Source organism: Trachemys scripta, chromosome 1 (genome assembly GCF_013100865.1).
Source record: "Trachemys scripta elegans isolate TJP31775 chromosome 1, CAS_Tse_1.0, whole genome shotgun sequence".
Classification (NCBI taxonomy): Eukaryota; Metazoa; Chordata; order Testudines; family Emydidae; genus Trachemys; species Trachemys scripta.
In genome coordinates this window covers 90,010,908-90,030,017 of record NC_048298.1, presented here as the reverse complement: position 1 = coordinate 90,030,017, position 19,110 = coordinate 90,010,908, and the positions used below count along the sequence as shown (strand labels likewise).

The following is a 19,110-nucleotide window of genomic DNA, read 5'->3' as shown; positions in this document are numbered from 1 at the left end:
GCGCGGCAAACCAGGGGAAGGTAGCGCTTGGGCAAAGGACACTTGGCTCTTCAGCTGTACAGAGCCGAGATGTCTTCCAACAGCAGCCATGGCGTATGGTAACCCTAACAAATGATTCTAAACCGGCTTCTACATTTAACAACCGGTTCCGTCGAATTGGCTCCAGCTCACTACTGGGTGTATAGTAGCGCTAGCCTTTTTTCAATAAATGGAAGTGATCAGGGTTTTAGTTACATAGACTTGTAACTGGATACTTCAGTAAATAATAGACTTTCTAAAATTATTTTTATCACCTTTTTAAAATCTGATTCATCTTATCGATGTTTTCTATCATGAATGCAAATGCATGTTGACAGCTTCCACCACTCCCCATTTGCTGTTTAGGAGAAATAATGAATTCTATGTGGATTTTGCGAATTGAGACATGGAGGAAGCATTGCTCAAATTTTAGAACTTTGATCATGTCTCTTTAATTGGCTGTACCTTGGCTAATTTAATCTACTGTGGATAACTTCTACAGGAGCTTTAACTCTGATATAATTAAATACAAATAGAAACAAATGCCCTAACTTTTTCCCCATGTATTTTTCCTCTCTCTTTGCCTGTACCTGAAACATCATTATAATCCACATTTTAAAACTGTGACTTGCCCCTCTTCCTTCCAAATACCACTAATGTCTTCAGGGCACATCAGACACCATTCTTCTGCGACAGTGGCCAAATGAACAACTGTCCCTTTCAAATCTGTTACATCTGCTCCTTAATAGGCCTGATGGCTTACTGTTGAGTAGCTCAAGACACTTTCTTTCCTGAGGATCTGTGACAGTGCACAAACCATTGTATGGACTCTTATTTTGAGTGGCTCATTTCAGTTTAGTTTAAACCTGTTCCTCATCGATTTTAAACTAAACCAAAATAAGCCTGGTTTAAATTAAAATAAGAATGTCCACACAGCTGTTTGTACAGGTTTAACTAAATTTGTTTAAAATCACACTTTAGTTAAATTTGGAGGGGAAACTTGCTGAATTTTAATAATGGCCATTTATTACTTTTGAATCTGTTTTAATTTCTGCTGAGTTATGTTAGCAAAATCCCCTTTGATAACCCACAAGTGAAATTAAAACCAAACAAAACCAACTGTACAGCTGTGAGATTGAACCTTCCAATCACTGGTCATCAGGTGTCTTGTGTATGAGTTGTATTTTCTGTCCAGTTTTTAAAATTAGAAGCTTCTTTGGGCAGGGACCACATCTTCTTGAGTAGATTCCCACAACTATAGGTGGTGCTCAATAGAGAATAAATAATACTCCGTTATTTGACAGGGACATTGAATAATAATGTCTGTGATAAGTCTACCTTTAAAGGGAAATACTCTGTTAGTAGTTTAAATATACTGTAGTCTGATTACGTTCTACAGCAACTTAAAATTCATGATGTTTTACTATGATAAAAGCATATCCGTTGTTCCAGATATGCTCTTTGGAAAAAGCAGACTCCTTACAGTGACATTGCTTTGGTTTTCAGCCAAGAAAGCAGGCTACGCTGACTGCCTGACTGACAAATAACTTTTGCTTCTGGAAAACACGAATGATAATTTTAAACACTATTAAAAATATCCAGTAAAAGCAGTATGAATATTGTTTTGTTTATGTTGATATATAATCTTACTTAATAAATGGAGTGTATCAATTTTTCTCTACCTGGTGATGAGATCTTATTATATAAATTCATACTCTACTTCTAACTTCTGGCTTTGTTGTCTCAGGTGTATTGAGCTAGTACCATGGTGTGACCTTGACTTTAAGTAATTTTGTAAGTGGCTCACTGTCCATTCAGGGTAAGAATAGTGCAATTGGACCACAGACTTACTCATTGCTCTTTCAGACTACACAGTTACTCTTGTATCTGGATGACCTGTTCCCTCAAAGATGCTGTTTCAAACTAACAAAAAGTGATTTGAATGCTTCTCATTCAATTTTTCTGAAACTCGATATGCTCAAATTGAGTTGGAGAGCTCATTTAAAGCATTTTCATGCTGAAGGATATCTGGTCTATTGTAAACATGACACTTCATTTGTCCTAAACAAATTATTTATCACCTTGAATGGGTCTGGTCTTTAAACTACTTTCTTATTAGTCTTTCTGTTATTTGACTTTAATTTCTGTACAGCCTTTAGTTGATAGGCTTATTATGAGAGTGCAGCATAACACATTTGAAAGAGTCTGCAGTGTTATGGGATTTAATCATGGTCTTTACACAATTAATGAAGTCCCTTTTGAGCCTCTTGGGGTTTGTCTACACAGGGATACAAGACCCGCAGCATGTTTTTAGCTGGCCTAGGTCAGCTGGCTTGGGCTTTGGGGCTAAAATTCACTGTGTAGACTTTGGGCTCTCTGGGATCCTGTACCTCACAGGATCCCAGAGCTTGGGCTCCAGCCCAAGTCTGAATGTCTACACATCTATTTCTCAGCCCTGGAACCTGACCCCCACAAGCCCAAGTCAGCTGACCCAGACTAGCTGTAGATTTTTTTATCCCTGTGTACACATACCCTTTGATTTGCAAGACCAGGTTTCTTACATGGGCTGTGTTTCTGCCTAAAGTTCATTATGTTTAAAAAATTGATTTTTCAGAGATGCTGAGTTAGCTGGTATTTGTACTGACAGAATTCAGTGGAAGTTCTGGGTGCTTGGCATCTCTTAAAATCTAGCCACTTTTACTTAGGTGCCCAAGTATGGATTGAGTTCTTATTTTAGGCACTCAGGTTTGAAAATTATGGCCTGTTTCCAGTGGTGGTCTTGCATTTCCCATTGATTGTCTGGAACTGTCAGCTATCACTTGATGCTTGTTTTTGCTGCGCAGTTTTCTCAGATGTTACCTGTAACTCAAGTCCTATCTGCCCAAAAAAACATTTAACCTAAGTGGGGAGGTGTTTTTAACTTGAGTTGCCTGTCCTGTCAGGGGTAGGCTAAAGCCTGAGTTAGCACAGCTCATCAACCGCTAACTTGACCACTCTGCAGTGTGGATGCAGGTCTGCTCCACTTGACTGCTCCAGTGCCTTTCTACAGTTCCCGTGTCCAGAAATGACAGACAAGTTCTCCCACAATTGACGGGAAAAGAATTCATGAAGTGGCTCAGCTTACTGCAGTGAAAATAACCATGGGATGTCCCCCTACAAGTCTTAATGTCACTCACGAATGTATGCAGCACCAGCATGGACACAGTAGCTTCGGTGGTGTTTTTGCATTGTAGCTGCTCTTATGGGAGTGTAGATAACTGACGTTAAATCTGTTGGGAAGATATACTGTTGGAAAACCTATTTTCTAGAAGAATGCCAGCATCCAAATTGCTCATCTTTTTTTAGAGTCTGCAGGGCAAACACAAAAAGCTTGCTTCATACAGTTATAAAGTGTTGCCTGACACTGCTAAGCGTCTATTTCTGAACTCCTAGAAATCCACCGTTCCTGCTTATGTATTGTGATGTTTATCTTCCATCTTGTGCATATTTTTAGTCATAGTTTTCACTTTAAAAGTAGACTATATAGTTTCTCCTTTATATAGAGACCAATATATAGCATTTTACCTATACATGTGCATATAAATACACTCTTTACTGGTCAGAAGCTCTGACATAACGCACTATAATGCACCTAATTTTCTGCCTTGAGTTAGAGAACACAAGAACTTCTGAAAGCTTGTGAGATCTTTCTGGGTCAGAGGCAGTGTGGCTTCAACAATAAAGAATCTTTGGTACAAACAGATTTCTGAGAAATAAAAATACATTTTTTTCTGTTAAATCTAATATAACCCATGATTTTCAAAACAGTTAAGTGATTTTGGATGCCAAACTTGAAACATACTAATAGAGCCTAAATTTCAGAGGTTGGATGTTCAATGCTCCCTAATCACTTTTGAAAATCTGGACCATTCTTCCTTTATTGTTTGATAATTTAGAAGCTCTTAACAAAATAGTATAAAATAGTTGTGGACAGCTGGAGAGCTTGCCTTTCTTTCTGACTAAATAAATCCTGCTTCTCATTGCTGTTTTAGGCAAAAGTGGTTGTCCTCAAGACTTTAATAAGATATTGGGAATGTATTAAGTCCCCATTATGATACTTCTTAAAAGCATAAAATGAGGTTGAGGGATTCAAACCCACAAATTCCCTTCTTTTAAAAACTATCAAGATGAATTATGCTTATTTTTAAAGATGGAAAATGAATTTTATTGTAGGCCACCAAAATTATTTTCTTGACAATAAAAAGTTATGAATGAGATTTTGCAAAAATATTACAGCACAGCTGTTGGATTGATAGACCTTTTAAAATATACACAGGCTTTTGTAAAGGTGATGAGTAAAATGCTTGCCCTTCCTTGCAGCTTAGCAAACTTTCTTTTCAGAGATGTGATGTGTCGATCTACTGATAACTGTGTTGCAAACAAAAACAGGACCCCCATGCCATTGTATTACTTCGTTTACTAATTTAGAGCTAATACATTATCTTCCAATGTTGAACTTGTCAGTCAAAGCAGTCAGTCACTAGACATAATACATGTGTACTCTGGACTCCTAGAATGGGGGAAAAGCACTGGTAGGCAGGGTTTCTGGGTTCTGTTTGCAGCTTTTTACAGGCTTCCCATGTGATCCTGATACGAGAGTTTGTAGGACACTTTCATTTTGAAAGTCACATTTGTATGAAATTTTAGATCTATTATTGTTATAGCATTTAATACTATTGTACCAGAACACTTTCTTCAGTTTATTTCCTTTTTTTCCACTTTTGTGTGTTTGACAGCACTTGGTGTAATACAGCAGTTTCAGCTCTCTCATTGGTCGGTTTCTGTATGGGTCTTGGACCCAACTGCAGGAGAGAGAAATATGGTTTAAAATGGGAAAATGTGATTGTATAATCACAAAAATTGGCAGTGGAACTCAGAGGTACATGTCATATCTGAAACTATGTTTAGCTAATTTTTTCCTAATTGACTAGTGTTTAGTTAATGATGTCTCATTAAACTTTCTGTGCCTCAGATTCTCCATCCATTACATAGGGATAATTTCTTAATTCATGTTTGTCAAGAGTTTGGGATCCTCTGTATTCTGCATTAGAGGGGTAGCCGTGTTCTGTATTCTGCCTCACTTCTGCAAATCACTTTAGCAAATGCTTCTGTCCCATTGAACTCAATGAAACTTAAGCACATGCTTATGCTTGATGAATCGGGGCCTAAATAATTACAAAATATTGTTTTTATTATATTGCTGCAGTTTTTGATAGATGTTCTGATAAGCATAATCTTCGTAAAATATCCTTGTAAAATAATTCATAGAATGAAAGAGAGGTTAAGTGAGTCAAAAACAGGAGATTCTCCACTGTCTTAACACTAACTCTTTTTGCTTAATTTCCTGGGTACTCCTGAAGGCAGGCATTTCCTGTAATCACCTTCCCTTCTGTATGTCATCACTAAAGCAAATAACTACAGCTAGATCTTCAATTTATAATCTTCAAAGCTACTGTCCCTAGCTCTGTTTCGATTACAGCCTATCATAAACTGTATCTTCAGCTTTACGTGCCTGACTGCAGAGAATTCTTGTCCTGAGTTCCTTCCCTACACATTTAATTCTTGCCCGTCCACTTCCAAAAGGAGAGAAACTACTTTAAAAGAGGAAACTTATCCACGTGGCATGATGTTAGACCCAGCTGTCCACTACTGCTAAGTCTGGTGTTTTTGACATCACAAGTTGTTGTAATTGAATTACATTTTAGTGTCTCTTTCAGCAGATCCTTTTGTACAGCTCTTTAACATCTTGCACATACTATTAGAAATAATTGCTTTTCAGTAATGGTACTATTTATAACTGGCACATATAGACCAGAAAGCATACATAATGCTACATGATTTTAAAATATCTTTACAGCATGAAAGAACAAACTCTGATTCTGTTTTAATAGCTTAAAATCTGAGTATCGGAATAGAGTTTGATTTATATTTTGGTTACACACACAGGCTCAAGCAAAAATGAAAATCTGTTTAGTTTTTACTTTTTAATTCCATGAAAGTATAGAGTAGGCGCTCCTCTTCACTCCCCATCATATGCATGTCAGTACAACTGAAGAATGGTGGGATTTTTCATTGCCATGGCGTAGAGCTGGGAAGTGCACTTTGACCTTTTGTAGAGCAAAGGAGAGAATAAGAGCTGAGCTGGTCTATAAACTACTAGACTGTGGGTGTGTAAAGCAAGCTGTTCAGCATGACATGAAATACTTGCTTTGAATTCTATGAAATGGGGACCTGCCAGTCTGTGTGCACTCCATTTGCTCATAGACCGAAGGGGTGGATCTAGAGAGACCATGTGTCTCTTTTCAGCAGGATAGCCTGAACTCAGGAGACCAGATAATTGTTCTGTTAATCTCCCTGGAACCCTTACGGCTGGGATGAGCAAAGAGAGCTGCTTAAACTCCTTGTCTAATCAGGCTTCAGAAAAGGATTTTTTCAAAAACTGGTTTCTGATTTTATATGTGCAAATTCAGTGATTGGTTACACAAATGCCTTTCTGTACACACGAGTGTGGTAATAGCATGTGAGAGTGCAAATTTAGAAGCCGACTAAAGTAGGATAGTCTATGGGAGGAAACCTCTGGAGTAGCTATCTCTGATGAAGGGGTACTAGATATTTTTTCAACTTTCTTGTTCAAACCTATTCACAAGAGAGGGCACTTTATTTTGGGTAGTCCTATGTTAAAGTAAGCTTGAGTTTTATGTCTAAAGTCTTGTACTTCTGTGACATAAGCATTTCAGTCAACAGCAATGTGTTTTTTGCCTATTCCAGTACAATGTAAACACATCTATGTATTAACTGTTTTGCATCTCAAAGCTTTATAAATCTGACGGTGCTATGCATTAATCTACATTAAAATAGTTTGAATACTTTGTGTATATCTGCCACTTGAATCTTTCCTCATGAAGAAACACGGTAAATTATATATGTAAGCTACTGTCTATCTTCAAAATGTATGGGATACCTTCCTCCTGCTTCCTTTGCACACCCTACCCCGCAAAAACCCTCATACCTTGATCAGCCATCAGATTTTTTTTTAACATTAGTTGTCCTAACCTCCACCTAGTAGAATGAAATTATTCCAGGCAAGTTGAAATCTTGTTGGTCCAAATTCCCTTGGAGTGGATGAAGATTGCCAGTCAGATGAAAATGTGACTCACCATAGAAACAGCTCACCCTGTAGCATAGATATGGTGAATTAACCAATCACTTTCTGGCACATTCATATTTAATAGAAAACATAGCAACAAAGATGTTAGCATGACAACGGCAGCATCTGCCCAAGAGAAATTTTTTTGGGGGAAAAATGCCTCTGAAAAAAGGATTCCCTGGAAAGTAATTTTTAATGTATGCTTCATCACAAAAAATGCTGTAGGTGGGTACAATATCCTAGCAATTAAAGTTGTGTATAATAAATTATGGTTTAGATTTGATATGACACACTTAATGGCTTACAAATGACATAGCTACAAGCAAATGAACAATCTTCCACTTGTGAAGATAAATGCCATATGAGACCAAACCATTATATATTAGAATTACAGTTTCTATGTTATGTCAGGGGAAAAATGCACAGGATTTTTCAGGAAAAAATACAGGTAGTACAGCCCAATTTCATGAGCATTTTAAAAAAAATTCTCCTCGGGTTGTTGTCAGGCATGTACTTAATGTATACAAGGTTTGTCTTGAATGGGACATTCTGTAGGTACAGCGGTTTTCTCATGCACTACAAATTGCAGGATTGGGACCATATTGAGCTATCAAATACAAATTACAATCTGGGTTTGATATAAACCCCCAAGAGCAGATTCTGAGTGGACTAAAATATTTGCCCATGTTCTCCAGTCTGTCAGATTAGAGATGGAAGAGATCTAAGTCTGTTATTTCAGATCACTTTCCTTGGCAGAGGAATGGAGAGAGAATGAGTGTGAATGTGTGTGCGTGCGCACACTGTTTGACTGTGTCTTGATGAATTATTTGGTTTTGACAGAGAGAAGGAGCAAGAAAGGGAAGAACAGTTAATGGAAGACAAGAAAAGGAAGAAAGAGGATAAGAAAAAGAAGGAATCTACTCAGAAGGTAGGTTTGATATTTGAAGTCTCCCTACTTCCAATTGTTAAATATATAGAATCCTGTTCAGCAAGTGTTTTGCTTCTTTACTTACTGAGTCTTTGTGAAAATGCTTCATTGTCTGAAGTATGGTAATGCCTCATTGAGGATTCTGGGTTTTGTGTTAGTTTGCTTAAAGTTTAATTGTATGGTATGGTTTGGATTTCTTTTGTTATTTTTAGAGGACTGGAGGGAGGAGGAGGATGTTATAAAGCAATATTGTAGGGGGACTGAATAGTGGTTCTTCTGATCCTTGCACCTCCAGCTGTGGTGTGGGTTTTTTGGGTTTTTTTTTTTTTTTTTAATATATACTTCTCTCTGCAGTGAAATTGAGTGTCAGCTCAAAACTTACATTTGGGAGAGGAAAGAAAAATAATGTTTTTTTATTTTTATTTTGAGGGGGCATAAAAGAGAAGGAATAAATGGATATTTAATAGTAAAGCCCCTTTTATGATGCATCTTTTTCTGAATCTTCAGTCTTAGAGAAAGGTGTGTAGTTGGGGGGGGAGGGGCATTGTAAACAGTTGTTGTGCCCAGCTAGAAATTCTGAGCAGGCAGTTTGCTAATCAAAGTGTTACCTGAAATGGCTTTCAAGAAGTCTAGAAAACTGTTTCAGGAACTGACAAAAGTTGTAACGTGAAAAGGGTCTGTTTGAAACATTTCCATGGTTGTATTAATAAGCATTCATTTAAATCAGGAGCACTTCCTCATAAGTGAAGCTAACTGCTATCTGTTCTTATGATGCCAAAAAAGCCTATTCATGTCACGGAGTACTTCAGCTGGTATTGTTTCAGTTATCCTCTGTGGATTCTTACTGAAAGGGCTACACTGAAATTCTCCCATGCCAGTTTCACTTTGGCCTAAAAGCTTGTCTAAATGCAATTGTTCTTTCAATTTAACTACCTTCGTTTAGGAACTGATATAGTTAACAGTGTAGCCTCCAGTGTGGATGCATTTATAGTGCAGTTACATTGATATAAAAGTATTATTATCAGTATAGCTTGTTTGAGTAAATTTACTAGAAGATCTGATTTGATTTATCCCAAACCTGTTAGAAGAGAGTTTCTGAATTTGCTGATTGGGGTTTCTTTAGTCCATCTGACCACATTTCACTTCCCTATCCCTACTTAATAGTGGAATATAAAAAATAAAATAACTGACATTCTTCTTTGAGTGTTTGTTCATGTCATTTCCAGTCAGGTGTGTGCGCACAGTTGTCAGAAGGTTTTCCCTTAGCAGCTCCCGTCGGGTCAGCTGTGGATCCCCCTGGAGTGGCTCCTTCATGGTGCTCAATATATGACCCTGCCCACCCAGCCCTTCCTCAGTTTCTTCTTACCACCAGTGACTGTCATTGGAACTGTGGTCACTTACTTAGCAAGCGCTTCCCGTAGCGTTCTTCATATAATTAGCTTAGTCTAGTTTAGCTGTAGTTAATCTTAGTTATTAGTTGTATGTATTGTATATAGTGAGGTTTGGGAACAGGTTTCCCCAATCCCAACCCCCCTTTGGGTTCTAGGGCATGCCGCGAGAGCCCAAGGCTTTAAACTCTGCAGAACCTGCAGTAAGCCTGTGCTAACAAGCGACCCCCAGGACTTGTGTCTGGGGGAGGCGCACCAGACATAAAGCTGCAGGATTTGCAGGGCTTTTCGCCCCATAACTAAAAAGGAGCAAGATTTCCGATTGAAGCAGTTGCTCATGGAATCCGCCCTTCGTCCCCCAGTCTGCTGTGGACAGCCAGGACCCTGCCCTGAGCGCGTCCGTATGGAGTGCCCCGGCCTTGGTACGTAACATAGTGCTGAAGAAGGACTCTAGTCTAAGAGACCCTCGGCACCGACACCGCAGGACGCAGAGGCAACCCGGCACTGCTCGCATTCACCGATGCCATACAAGCGGCATAGAAAAGCCAACAGGGTGCTCCCCAGTGCAGAAAACAGTGGGACCTGCAGGCGTGGTACTGGGGTGTCCCATGAAGGAGCCCTTGGCGTCCAGGCAGCAAGAGTCTGCGACATCGACTTCACTTCCCCCGGCACAGCGACTCCTGGGATGGGCAGTGCCAGGTGGAGGAGTTGGAGTTACCCTCCACCCCGGACACTTTTGAAGCCGCCAGAGACTTAATATTGATGATGGCTGCTCAGCCCCTGGTGATCAGAGATAAGCCCCAGCTGCTACCGCGACCGGCACCATCTAGAACAAGGGTGGGCAAACTACAGCCCGCAGGCCACATCCGGCCCGCGGGACTGTCCTGCCTAGCCCCCGAGCTCCTGGTCCGGGAGGCTTGCTCCCGGCCCCTCCCCCACTGTTCCCCCTCACCCGCAGCGTCAGCTCACTTGCTCCGCCGCCGGCGCAATGCTATGGGCGGCGAGCTCCTAGGGCAGCGCAGTTGCAGAGCCGGGCCTGACTCGGTGCTCTGTGCTGCGTGGTGGTGGCAGTGACAGCGTGGCCCAGCTCCAGCCGGGCAGCACGGCTGTAGCGCCGCCAGCCACCGGCGCTCCAGGCAGTGCGGTAAGGCGGCTGGGAGCGGGGGGGAGGGGTGTGGATAGAGGGCAGGGGAGTTCGGGGTGGTGGTCAGGAGGCGGGGGGGTGGATGGTGGTCGGGGGGGGGGGGGAAGGGGGGGAGAGGGGGGGGGGGGCCTGGGGGGCAGTCAGGAAGGAGGGGGGGTTGGATGGGGCGGCAGGGGGGAAGTCAGGGGACAGGAAGAAGGGGTGGTTGGATGGGATAGGGGTCCTGGGAGGACCATCAGGAATGAGAGGAGGGGTTGGATGGGGTGGCGGGGGGCCAGGGGCCGTCAGGGGACAGGGAGAGGGGATGTGTGGATGGGGCTGGGGGCCATCAGGGAACAGTGGGGGTTGGATGGGACAGGAGTCTGGGGGAGGCAGATAGGAGGTGGGGGCCAGGCCACAACCCCCTCCCCTAACCGGCACTCCATACAATTTATGAAACCCGATGAGGCCCTCAGGCCAAAAAGTTTGCCCACCCCAGTCTAGAAGCTGCACAGTCTCAAAGACTCCCGGGTGACTATGAAGTTGTTGGATATGCACACCCCCGCAACCCAACAACAACATTTCAAGCCCCAACTGCAGCAACACTGTCCATATCCTCCTTGGCTGAGGCAGGATTTTTATAGGTGACTGGGCAGGAACGGCAGGCGCAAACCTTCCAGTTCCCCTTCTGGGCAGGGCCAACGCCTAACTGAAACTTCATCGGGCTCTAAAAAGGCCTTTTGAAGGGACACCCGAGGATGGCACACCTGCCATGACACCAGATCCTTCCCCCTGTTTTATGAATCATCTATCCCATTTCTTGGTCCCAAATAACATTGGACCGCTGGGTTCTTTGCACGGTAGAAGTGAGATATTCTCTCCAATTCTGTTCTTCCCCTTCCCCATCCCTCTTCAGGGACTCTTCTCGAGAGCAACTCCTTATCCAGGAGGTGCAGGTGCTTCTTGCAGCAGGGGCAGTGGAGGAGGTCCCTCAGGAGCTAAGGAGCAAGGGATTCTATTCCCATTATTTCCGATTTCTCTGGCTTGTGGTCGACCAAAAACATTATCAGTTCACGGTCCTCGCCTTTGGCCTGTCAAAAGCACCCCAAGTGTTCACCAACTGCATGTCTGTCATAGCAGCCTTCCTCCAAAGGAGGCAAGTGCAGGTATACCCATACCTCAATCATTGGCTGCTCAGGGGCCTCACCAGGGAGCAGGTGGAGTCTCAAGTCCGATTAGTCAGATCTACTTTAAACAGACTGGGTCGCCTCCTCAATGTGAACAAGTCAACCTTGTTGCCGACCCAAAGAATAGAGTTCATTGGGGCGCTATTGGATTCGGTATGGGCAAGAACGTTTTTGCTGGAGAACCGATTCCAGGTCATGATGGACATTATTCAAGGCCTCATGTGATTCCCGACCACCACAGCAAGGGGATGCCTGAGTCTCCTGAGCCCTTGGCAGCCTGCACTTCCATGGTCCGCCATGGCAGACTGAGGCTCAGGCCACTTCAGTTGTGGCTCGCTTCGGCTTATTGCCTGGAACGCAACAGCCTGGACATAATGGTCATGGTGCCAGGGCAAGTACTCAAGTCCCTCCAATGGTGACTTGACCCTCAGGCAGTCTGCAAGGAAGTTCCATTCAACAGGCCCCAACCCTCCTTGTCCCTTGTAACAGACGTGTCACCTCTGGGATGGGGCATGCATTTGGGAGACCTCCAATCACAGGGCCTATGGTCATGGGAGGAGCTCCCCTTCATATCAATATCAAGGAGCTCAGGGAAGTATGGTTAGCATGCTAAACCTTTCAGGCCCGGCTACGAGGTCGATGCGTGGCAGTGACGACGGACAACAGCACTGCCATGTGTTACATCAACAAGCAGCGTGGAGCCCGTTCCTTCCTCCTATGTTAAGAAGCACTCTGGCTGTGGGAATTCTGCATAGCTCATTCCATTCATCTGGAGGCATCCTATCTCCCAGGAGTTCAAAACAAACTAGCGGATCACCTCAGCAGATCATTCCGCAATCACGAGTGGTCTATCCATTCAGATGTCATCTTCGAAGGGTGGGGGTTTCCCCAGGTTGACCTGTTTGCCCCCGATCCGTATTTGCTAACCCCATGGTAGGCCATTTCCTCAAGGGTTTGGAATGCCTACATCCTCAGACCAGAGAGCCTGTCTCAGTGTGGGATCTCAGTCTTGTCCTCTCAAAATTATTGGGACCCCCTTTGAGCCAATAGTGACTTGCTTCCTTCTCTATCATAGAAGGTAGCCTTCCTGGTGGCCATCACATCAGCTAGGAGGGTGTCAGAGCTAAAGGCTCTTACCTCTGATCCACCCTACACGGGCTTCCACAAGAATAAGGTGCAACTCAGGCTTCACCCAGCCTTTCTTCCCAAGGTAGTGGCACTCTTTCATACTAGCCAAGACATTTTTCTACCTGTCCTCTATACTAAGCCTCATGCCAGTAGTCGAGAGCAGAGGCTACACTCATTGGATGTTCGACGAGCGCTAGCATTTTACATCGCGCACACTAAGCTGTTCAGGAAATCGAACCAGCTGTTTGTAGAGGTAGCAGACCGGATGAAAGGACTCCCGGTCTCATCTCAAAGAATATCTTCCTGGATCATGTCCTGAATCCGCATGTGCTACGAGTTGGCCAAGGTCCCAGCCCTGGCACTTACGGCACATTCCAGGAGGGCACGGGCCTTGTCAGCGGCGTTCCTGGCCCATGTCCCGATACAAGAAGTTTGCAGGGCAGCAATGTGGTCCTCGGTGCATATGTTGACCTCTCATTATGCTATTACCCAGCTCGCCAGAGATGATGCAGCATTCGGCAGAGAGGTGCTCCAACCAGCATTTCCTTAACTCCTACCCCATCTCCGGGGTGGAGGTTTGGAGTCACCTGATTGGAATTGACATGGACAAGCACTCGAAGAAGAAAAAACGGTTACTCACCTTCTCATAACTCTGCTTTCTGATGTGTTGTTCATGTCCATTCCAATACCCACCCTCCTACACCTCTGTTGGAGTAATCGGTAAGAAGAACTGAGGAGCCACCTGGTTGGTGAGGTCACCAGAAGGCGCCACAGCCAACCCGACGGGAGCTGCTAAGGGAAAACTTTCCAACAACTGTGCATGCAGTGCGCACACACCTGATTAGAATGAACATGAACAACACATCTTGATAAATAACAGTTACGGAGAAGGTGAGTAATCATTGTTTTTTGTTGTTTTTTTTCCAACTAATGATGTGCAGAGCCAAGAGCTGCTTCACTAGCACCCTCTAAGAAGACACTGGTGACCTATGAGGCTAGCACACTGGTATTTCAGTGATACAAGAGCAATTTGGAAAGCTTGTTACAGAAAATCAGACTGCTGTTGTAAACTTGTAATAACTCAAGTACAGGAGAAGGAAGCAGCAAGAAGAGGCAGCTAGCTCATTCAAAAGATTATTGATCATCTTGAAACATCACTGTTGGATCTTGTTGAGTGTTCAGAGTTCTGAATGTAGAAGTCAAATGCTGGCCACTTTTAGATCGTTGTCCACTGCCTGTCAAAGAATATACAACATGACTTTCTCCAGTAGTTTGTCATTGTGGTATCCACCCAAAATCCTGGGGAAGATGACATCTGTTTATCTTCTAGAGGCTCGTCTTGTAGTAATGTTTTTAGGGGAAAATATCTGGGGATAAGGGGAAGAAAGTCTTGATCAGCTGAAGAGGGATGAGAGGCTTTTTGCATTGTGTTCAAGAACACAAGGTGGTAAATAGGTTTTAGGACATCTACTGTTACGTTTTAACAGAGTGCTTATAGATGTGAAGTTGTTAAAAATTGGTGTTCTGTGTCAAAGAATTTCTTCTTCATGTGCTTGTTCGTGTCAATTCCAATCAGATGTGTGCGCACGCATATGCACAATGGCTGGAAGATTTTTCTCTTAGCATCCATCAGGTTGGCCTGGGTGCCCCCTGGAGTCGCACCTTATTGGCGCCTAATATATAGCTCTGCTGACCCGCCACCCCTTCAGTTCCTTCTTACCACCAGTCACAGTGGCTGGAACTTCCATTGGCTCTTGCTCAGCAAGTTTTCTTCTGTATTCCGTGTATATAGTTAATTAGTTGTTAGTAGTACTCCAGTTAATAGTTAATAGTTGGGGGTTCCCCCCCACCCCCCGCGGCCACTCCAGCCTCAGCACTGTGGCATGCCCTGGTCCCCGGGCTTTAAGAGCTGCGTGGCTTGCGCCAAGCGCATGCCAAAGAGTGACCCACACTCATCGTGTCTTCGGTGCCTGGGGGAGACCCATCTGAAAGATTGTTGTAAGATCTGCTGCGAGTTCCGCCCGAGAACACTTAAAGAAAGGGAACAGTGGCTGAAGGTGATCCTCATGGAGGCAGGCTTATGTCCCCACTCTGACCTGGGCTCGAGAGACAAGACCCCTATGGCGACGTCCTTGACGTGGAGCGCCCTGACGCCGTTGCCGACTTAGGCGCCTAGGAAGGATTCCTCCAGGGATGCTCGGCACCGCCGCAGCTCTTTGTGGGGCCTATCTGATAATAGGCACCACTCCTACTCGCTGGTGCCTCAAAAGAAGAAAAAGCCGGACGACCGTTTTCTTCAGGCTAAGCCTTAAGAAGTGTGACCCTAAGGGGGTCATTTCTTGGCGTCTCCTTCCGGGGCCATGTCGACTCCGGTCCAGGTGAGGCTGTCGAGTCCAGCCCCACTTCGATCACCAGCGCCTACACAGCAGCTTCAGCTCCCATCCACACCGGAAGCATACCAGGCTGCTAGAGATCTCCTCCACCTGATGGCACCGTTCTCGCCTGCCAGTGAGGAACCCTCAGTGCCGGCGGAGCCCCGTCCTCTGGTGCATTCTAAGGGAAAGCCGGCTATGATGTCGAGGCGCTCCCCTTCGCCTTGTCCATCGGTGTCTACATGCTTCAGCAGAGAGCCTTCCCGCTCCCTGAGCTCTCAATATTCGAGGCACCGAGGATCGGCTCCTCCGTGGTCTTCAGTGTCTGAGACCTTGGAGTCGGAGCCTGACTCCTATTGCTTGAGTAGGAGCAGAAGCCATAGAGCGAGGTCTGGCAGAGACAGAAGGGAGCAGCAGGCGTGGCCTCCACAGTGGCAGAACCTACCTCAGTGGCCCTTCTGGACTCCCTGAGCTTTCACTAGGGCCAGGGAGGAACCCAGGGCCCACGCTCAGTGGCGTCTTCAGTGGCCTCTGCCACTTTCGTACCGCCGTCCTCTGTGCATCTGCCCAGGCGCCTACAGTCCCAACGCCTTTGCCTCTGGCACCGTCGTTGACTCGAGCACTGTGCTCAGCTCCAACTTCAGCACCGGCCTTCACTACGTCGACACACCCGTCTCCCACCCCTGCACCATTGTCAACCTCGATGCAGGCATCTACAGCTCTGGTGCTGATGTCGGCACCGGGCTCCCTGACCCCGGCGGCTCCTGTGAGCGTGCCAGTGCAGCTCCCTCCAGAGAGACCGATGATGGCGCCGACGCTTATGGTCCCAGCACTGTCATCGGCACCACCTCCTCCAATGCTGCCCCAGGAGTCACGTGATCCGTCCAGGGCAGATGGTAGGGAGCTTCCACTACCGGCACATGCTGCCTCCCGGTCTATCGCCAGATGAAGCATTGGCAGGGATGACCATAGCTCCTGCATTAGAGGATAACAGAGTTTTACAGCAGTTGCTACGCAGGGCTGCCCAAGGTCTGGACATCAAGGCTGAGGAGGTCATAGAGGACATGGATCCCATGGTGGACATCCTAGCACCCTCGGGGCCTTCACGCATTACCCCTCATAAAGACGGTGGTGGACACCACCAAGACCTTATGGCAGAAGCTGGCATCCCTGCCACCTGCTGCCAAACGTAATGAGCGGCAGTATTTCGTCCCCTCCAGAGGCTTTGAGCATCTCTACTCCCATCCATCTCCGGACTGACTGGTCATTGACACGGCTAACCAGCGGGAGAAACAAGGTTTCCAAGGTCCTTCCCCAAAGAATAGGGATGCTAAACACTTGGACCTCGTGGGTAGAAAAATCTACTCCACTGGTGGTTTGCATCTCCGTATTGCTAACTAGCAGGCCATTGTGAGCAGGTACTCTTATAACATCTGTGTTTCAATGGCGAAGTTCATGAAGCTCGTCCCTTCGGACTCTTGGTCAGAGTTCACCGCCTTGGTGTAAGAAGGGAAATTAGTCTCCCACGCTTCATTACAGGCAGCTTTAGATGCTGCCATAAGAGTCATGGCAGCAGGGGTGGCTATGCGGCGGGGGGGCCTGGTTGCAAGTCCCAGGATTACCCTACGAAGTTCAACAAACAATTCAGGACCTCCCGTTTGAGGGTGAGACTCTGTTTTTGGAGAAGATGGACAAACGGCTCCACAGCCTAAAAGATTCCCGAGCCACCCTCAGATCCTTAGGCTTGCATATCCCTGCCCCATAGCGAAGACACTTCTGGCCACAACCTCCTCAAAGGTTCCAGCAGCAGAACCGCCAGGACAATTCCAGGAGGAGGAACCGGAGAAGTAGGAGAAGGCAACATCCCTCCGCTAATCAAGGCCAGTCCAAACCGCACTCTGGCCCTAAACCAGCCTTTTGATGGTGCGGTCGAGGACGGCGCACCAGACCAAAGACTGGATCTACCCCACCTTACCTTTTCCTCCCGGCTATCCCCTTTCTACCGTGCATGGTTCTGTATAACTTCGGACTGCTGGGTGCTTCGCACGGTAGAGAAGGGATACTCCATCCAATTCTGTGCCCTCCTGCCCCCCTTCCCCGTCCCTCTTCAGGGACCCTTCTCATGAGCAACTTCTCATTTAGGAGGTGCACTTCCTCCTAGCACTGGGGGCGGTGGAGGAGGTTCCACTGGAGTACAGGGGCAAGGGTTTCTATTCCCTCTATTTCCTAATACCGAAGGCCAAAGGCGGCCTCATGCCTATCCTGGACTTGCATGACCTCAACAAGTTTGAAGAAACTCAGGTTCCGCATGGTCTCCCTGACCTCCATTATCCCTTCACTGGATCCAGCAGACTGGTATGCTGCCCTCGACTTGAAGGACACGTATTTTCACATAGCAGTCACGCACACCCACAGAAAATTCGTCAGGTTTTTGGTCAATGGTTCCCATTACCAATTTACTGTCCTCCCTTTCAGCCTGTCAGCATCACCTCGAGTCTTCACCAAGTGCGTGGCAGTCGTCGCCGCCTTTCTGCGGAGACATCAGGTACAGGTGTTCCCATACCTTAATGACTGGCTGGTCAAAGGCCGATCCAAGGGTCAAGTGGAAGCTCAGGTGGCATTCATAGAAGCATAGAATATCAGGGTTGGAAGGGAACTCAGGAGGTCATCTAGTCCAACCCCCTGCTCAAAGCAGGACCAATTCCCAACTAAATCATCCCAGCCAGGGCTTTGTCAAGCCTGACCTTAAAAACCTCTAAGGAAGGAGATTCCACCACCTCCCTAGGTAACCCATTCCAGTGCTTCACCACCCTCCTAGTGAAAATGTTTTTCCTAATATCCTCTCTAGGCTCATGGGGCACCTCTAACAACATGCTCCCTGCTCTACTTTTTCTACAAGGTTGCGTTCCTGGTGGCAGTAACTTTAGCCCGGAGGGAGTCTGAACTTAGGGCTCTGACGTCTAAGCCACCTTACGCTGTGTTTTTTAAGGACAAGCTTCAGCTCTGGCCCCATCCGGCCTTCCTCCTGAAGGTGGTATTGCAGTTCCACATCAACCAGGACATTTTCCTCCCGGTTTTCTACCCCAAGCCTCATGCAAGTAGCAGGGAGCAGAGTGCTGGCCTTTTACATTGAGAGGACGAAACTGTTCAGGAAGTCGGTACAGCTCTTTTGTCGCAGTAGTGGACAGGATGAAGGTCCAGCCTGTTTCGACACAGCGCATTTCATCATGGATTGTGGCATGCATTACTGAGTACTACAATCTAGCAGGAATCCCAGCGTCCCCGATAATGGCACGCTTTATAAGGGCGCAAGTTTCATCAACAGCTTTCCTGGCTCAAGTCCCCACCCAGGAAATCTGCAGGGCGGCAACGTGGTCATCAATACACACTTTCATTGCACACTATGCGATTACTCAGCAGGCCAGAGATGATGTGACCTTTGGTAGAGCAGTACTCCAGTCAGTGGACAACTCCAACCCCACCTCCTAATTTTGCTTGGGAGTCACCCGATTGGAATCGACATGAACAAGCACTCGAAGAAGAAAAAACAGGTACCCGTCTTCTTGTAACTCTTGTTCTTTGAGATGTGTTGTTCATGTCCATCCCAATACTCACCCTCCAACCCCTCTGTCGAACTGAAGGGGTGGTGGGTCGGCAGGCTATATATTAGGCACCATGAAAGCGCAACTCCAGAGGGTGCCCAGCTGACCCGACAGATGCTGCTAAGGGAAAAATCTTCCGACCAAGTTCTGGAATAGGCTTCCAAGGGAGAGTGTGGAA

General features: G+C 45.7%; 1 protein-coding gene across 14 annotated transcripts in view; it reads left to right on the top strand.

Annotated features, from left to right (window-relative positions):
• Positions 1-19,110, top strand: part of TNRC6B (trinucleotide repeat containing adaptor 6B) — a 215,188-nt gene that overhangs the window by 134,992 nt on the left and 61,086 nt on the right. For all 14 annotated transcript variants that reach the window (XM_034776008.1, XM_034776095.1, XM_034775991.1 and 11 more), the window contains one exon: positions 8,045-8,132. In XM_034776008.1, coding sequence (XP_034631899.1) covers positions 8,045-8,132 — 88 coding nt within the window. The remainder of the gene's footprint in view (positions 1-8,044; positions 8,133-19,110) is intronic.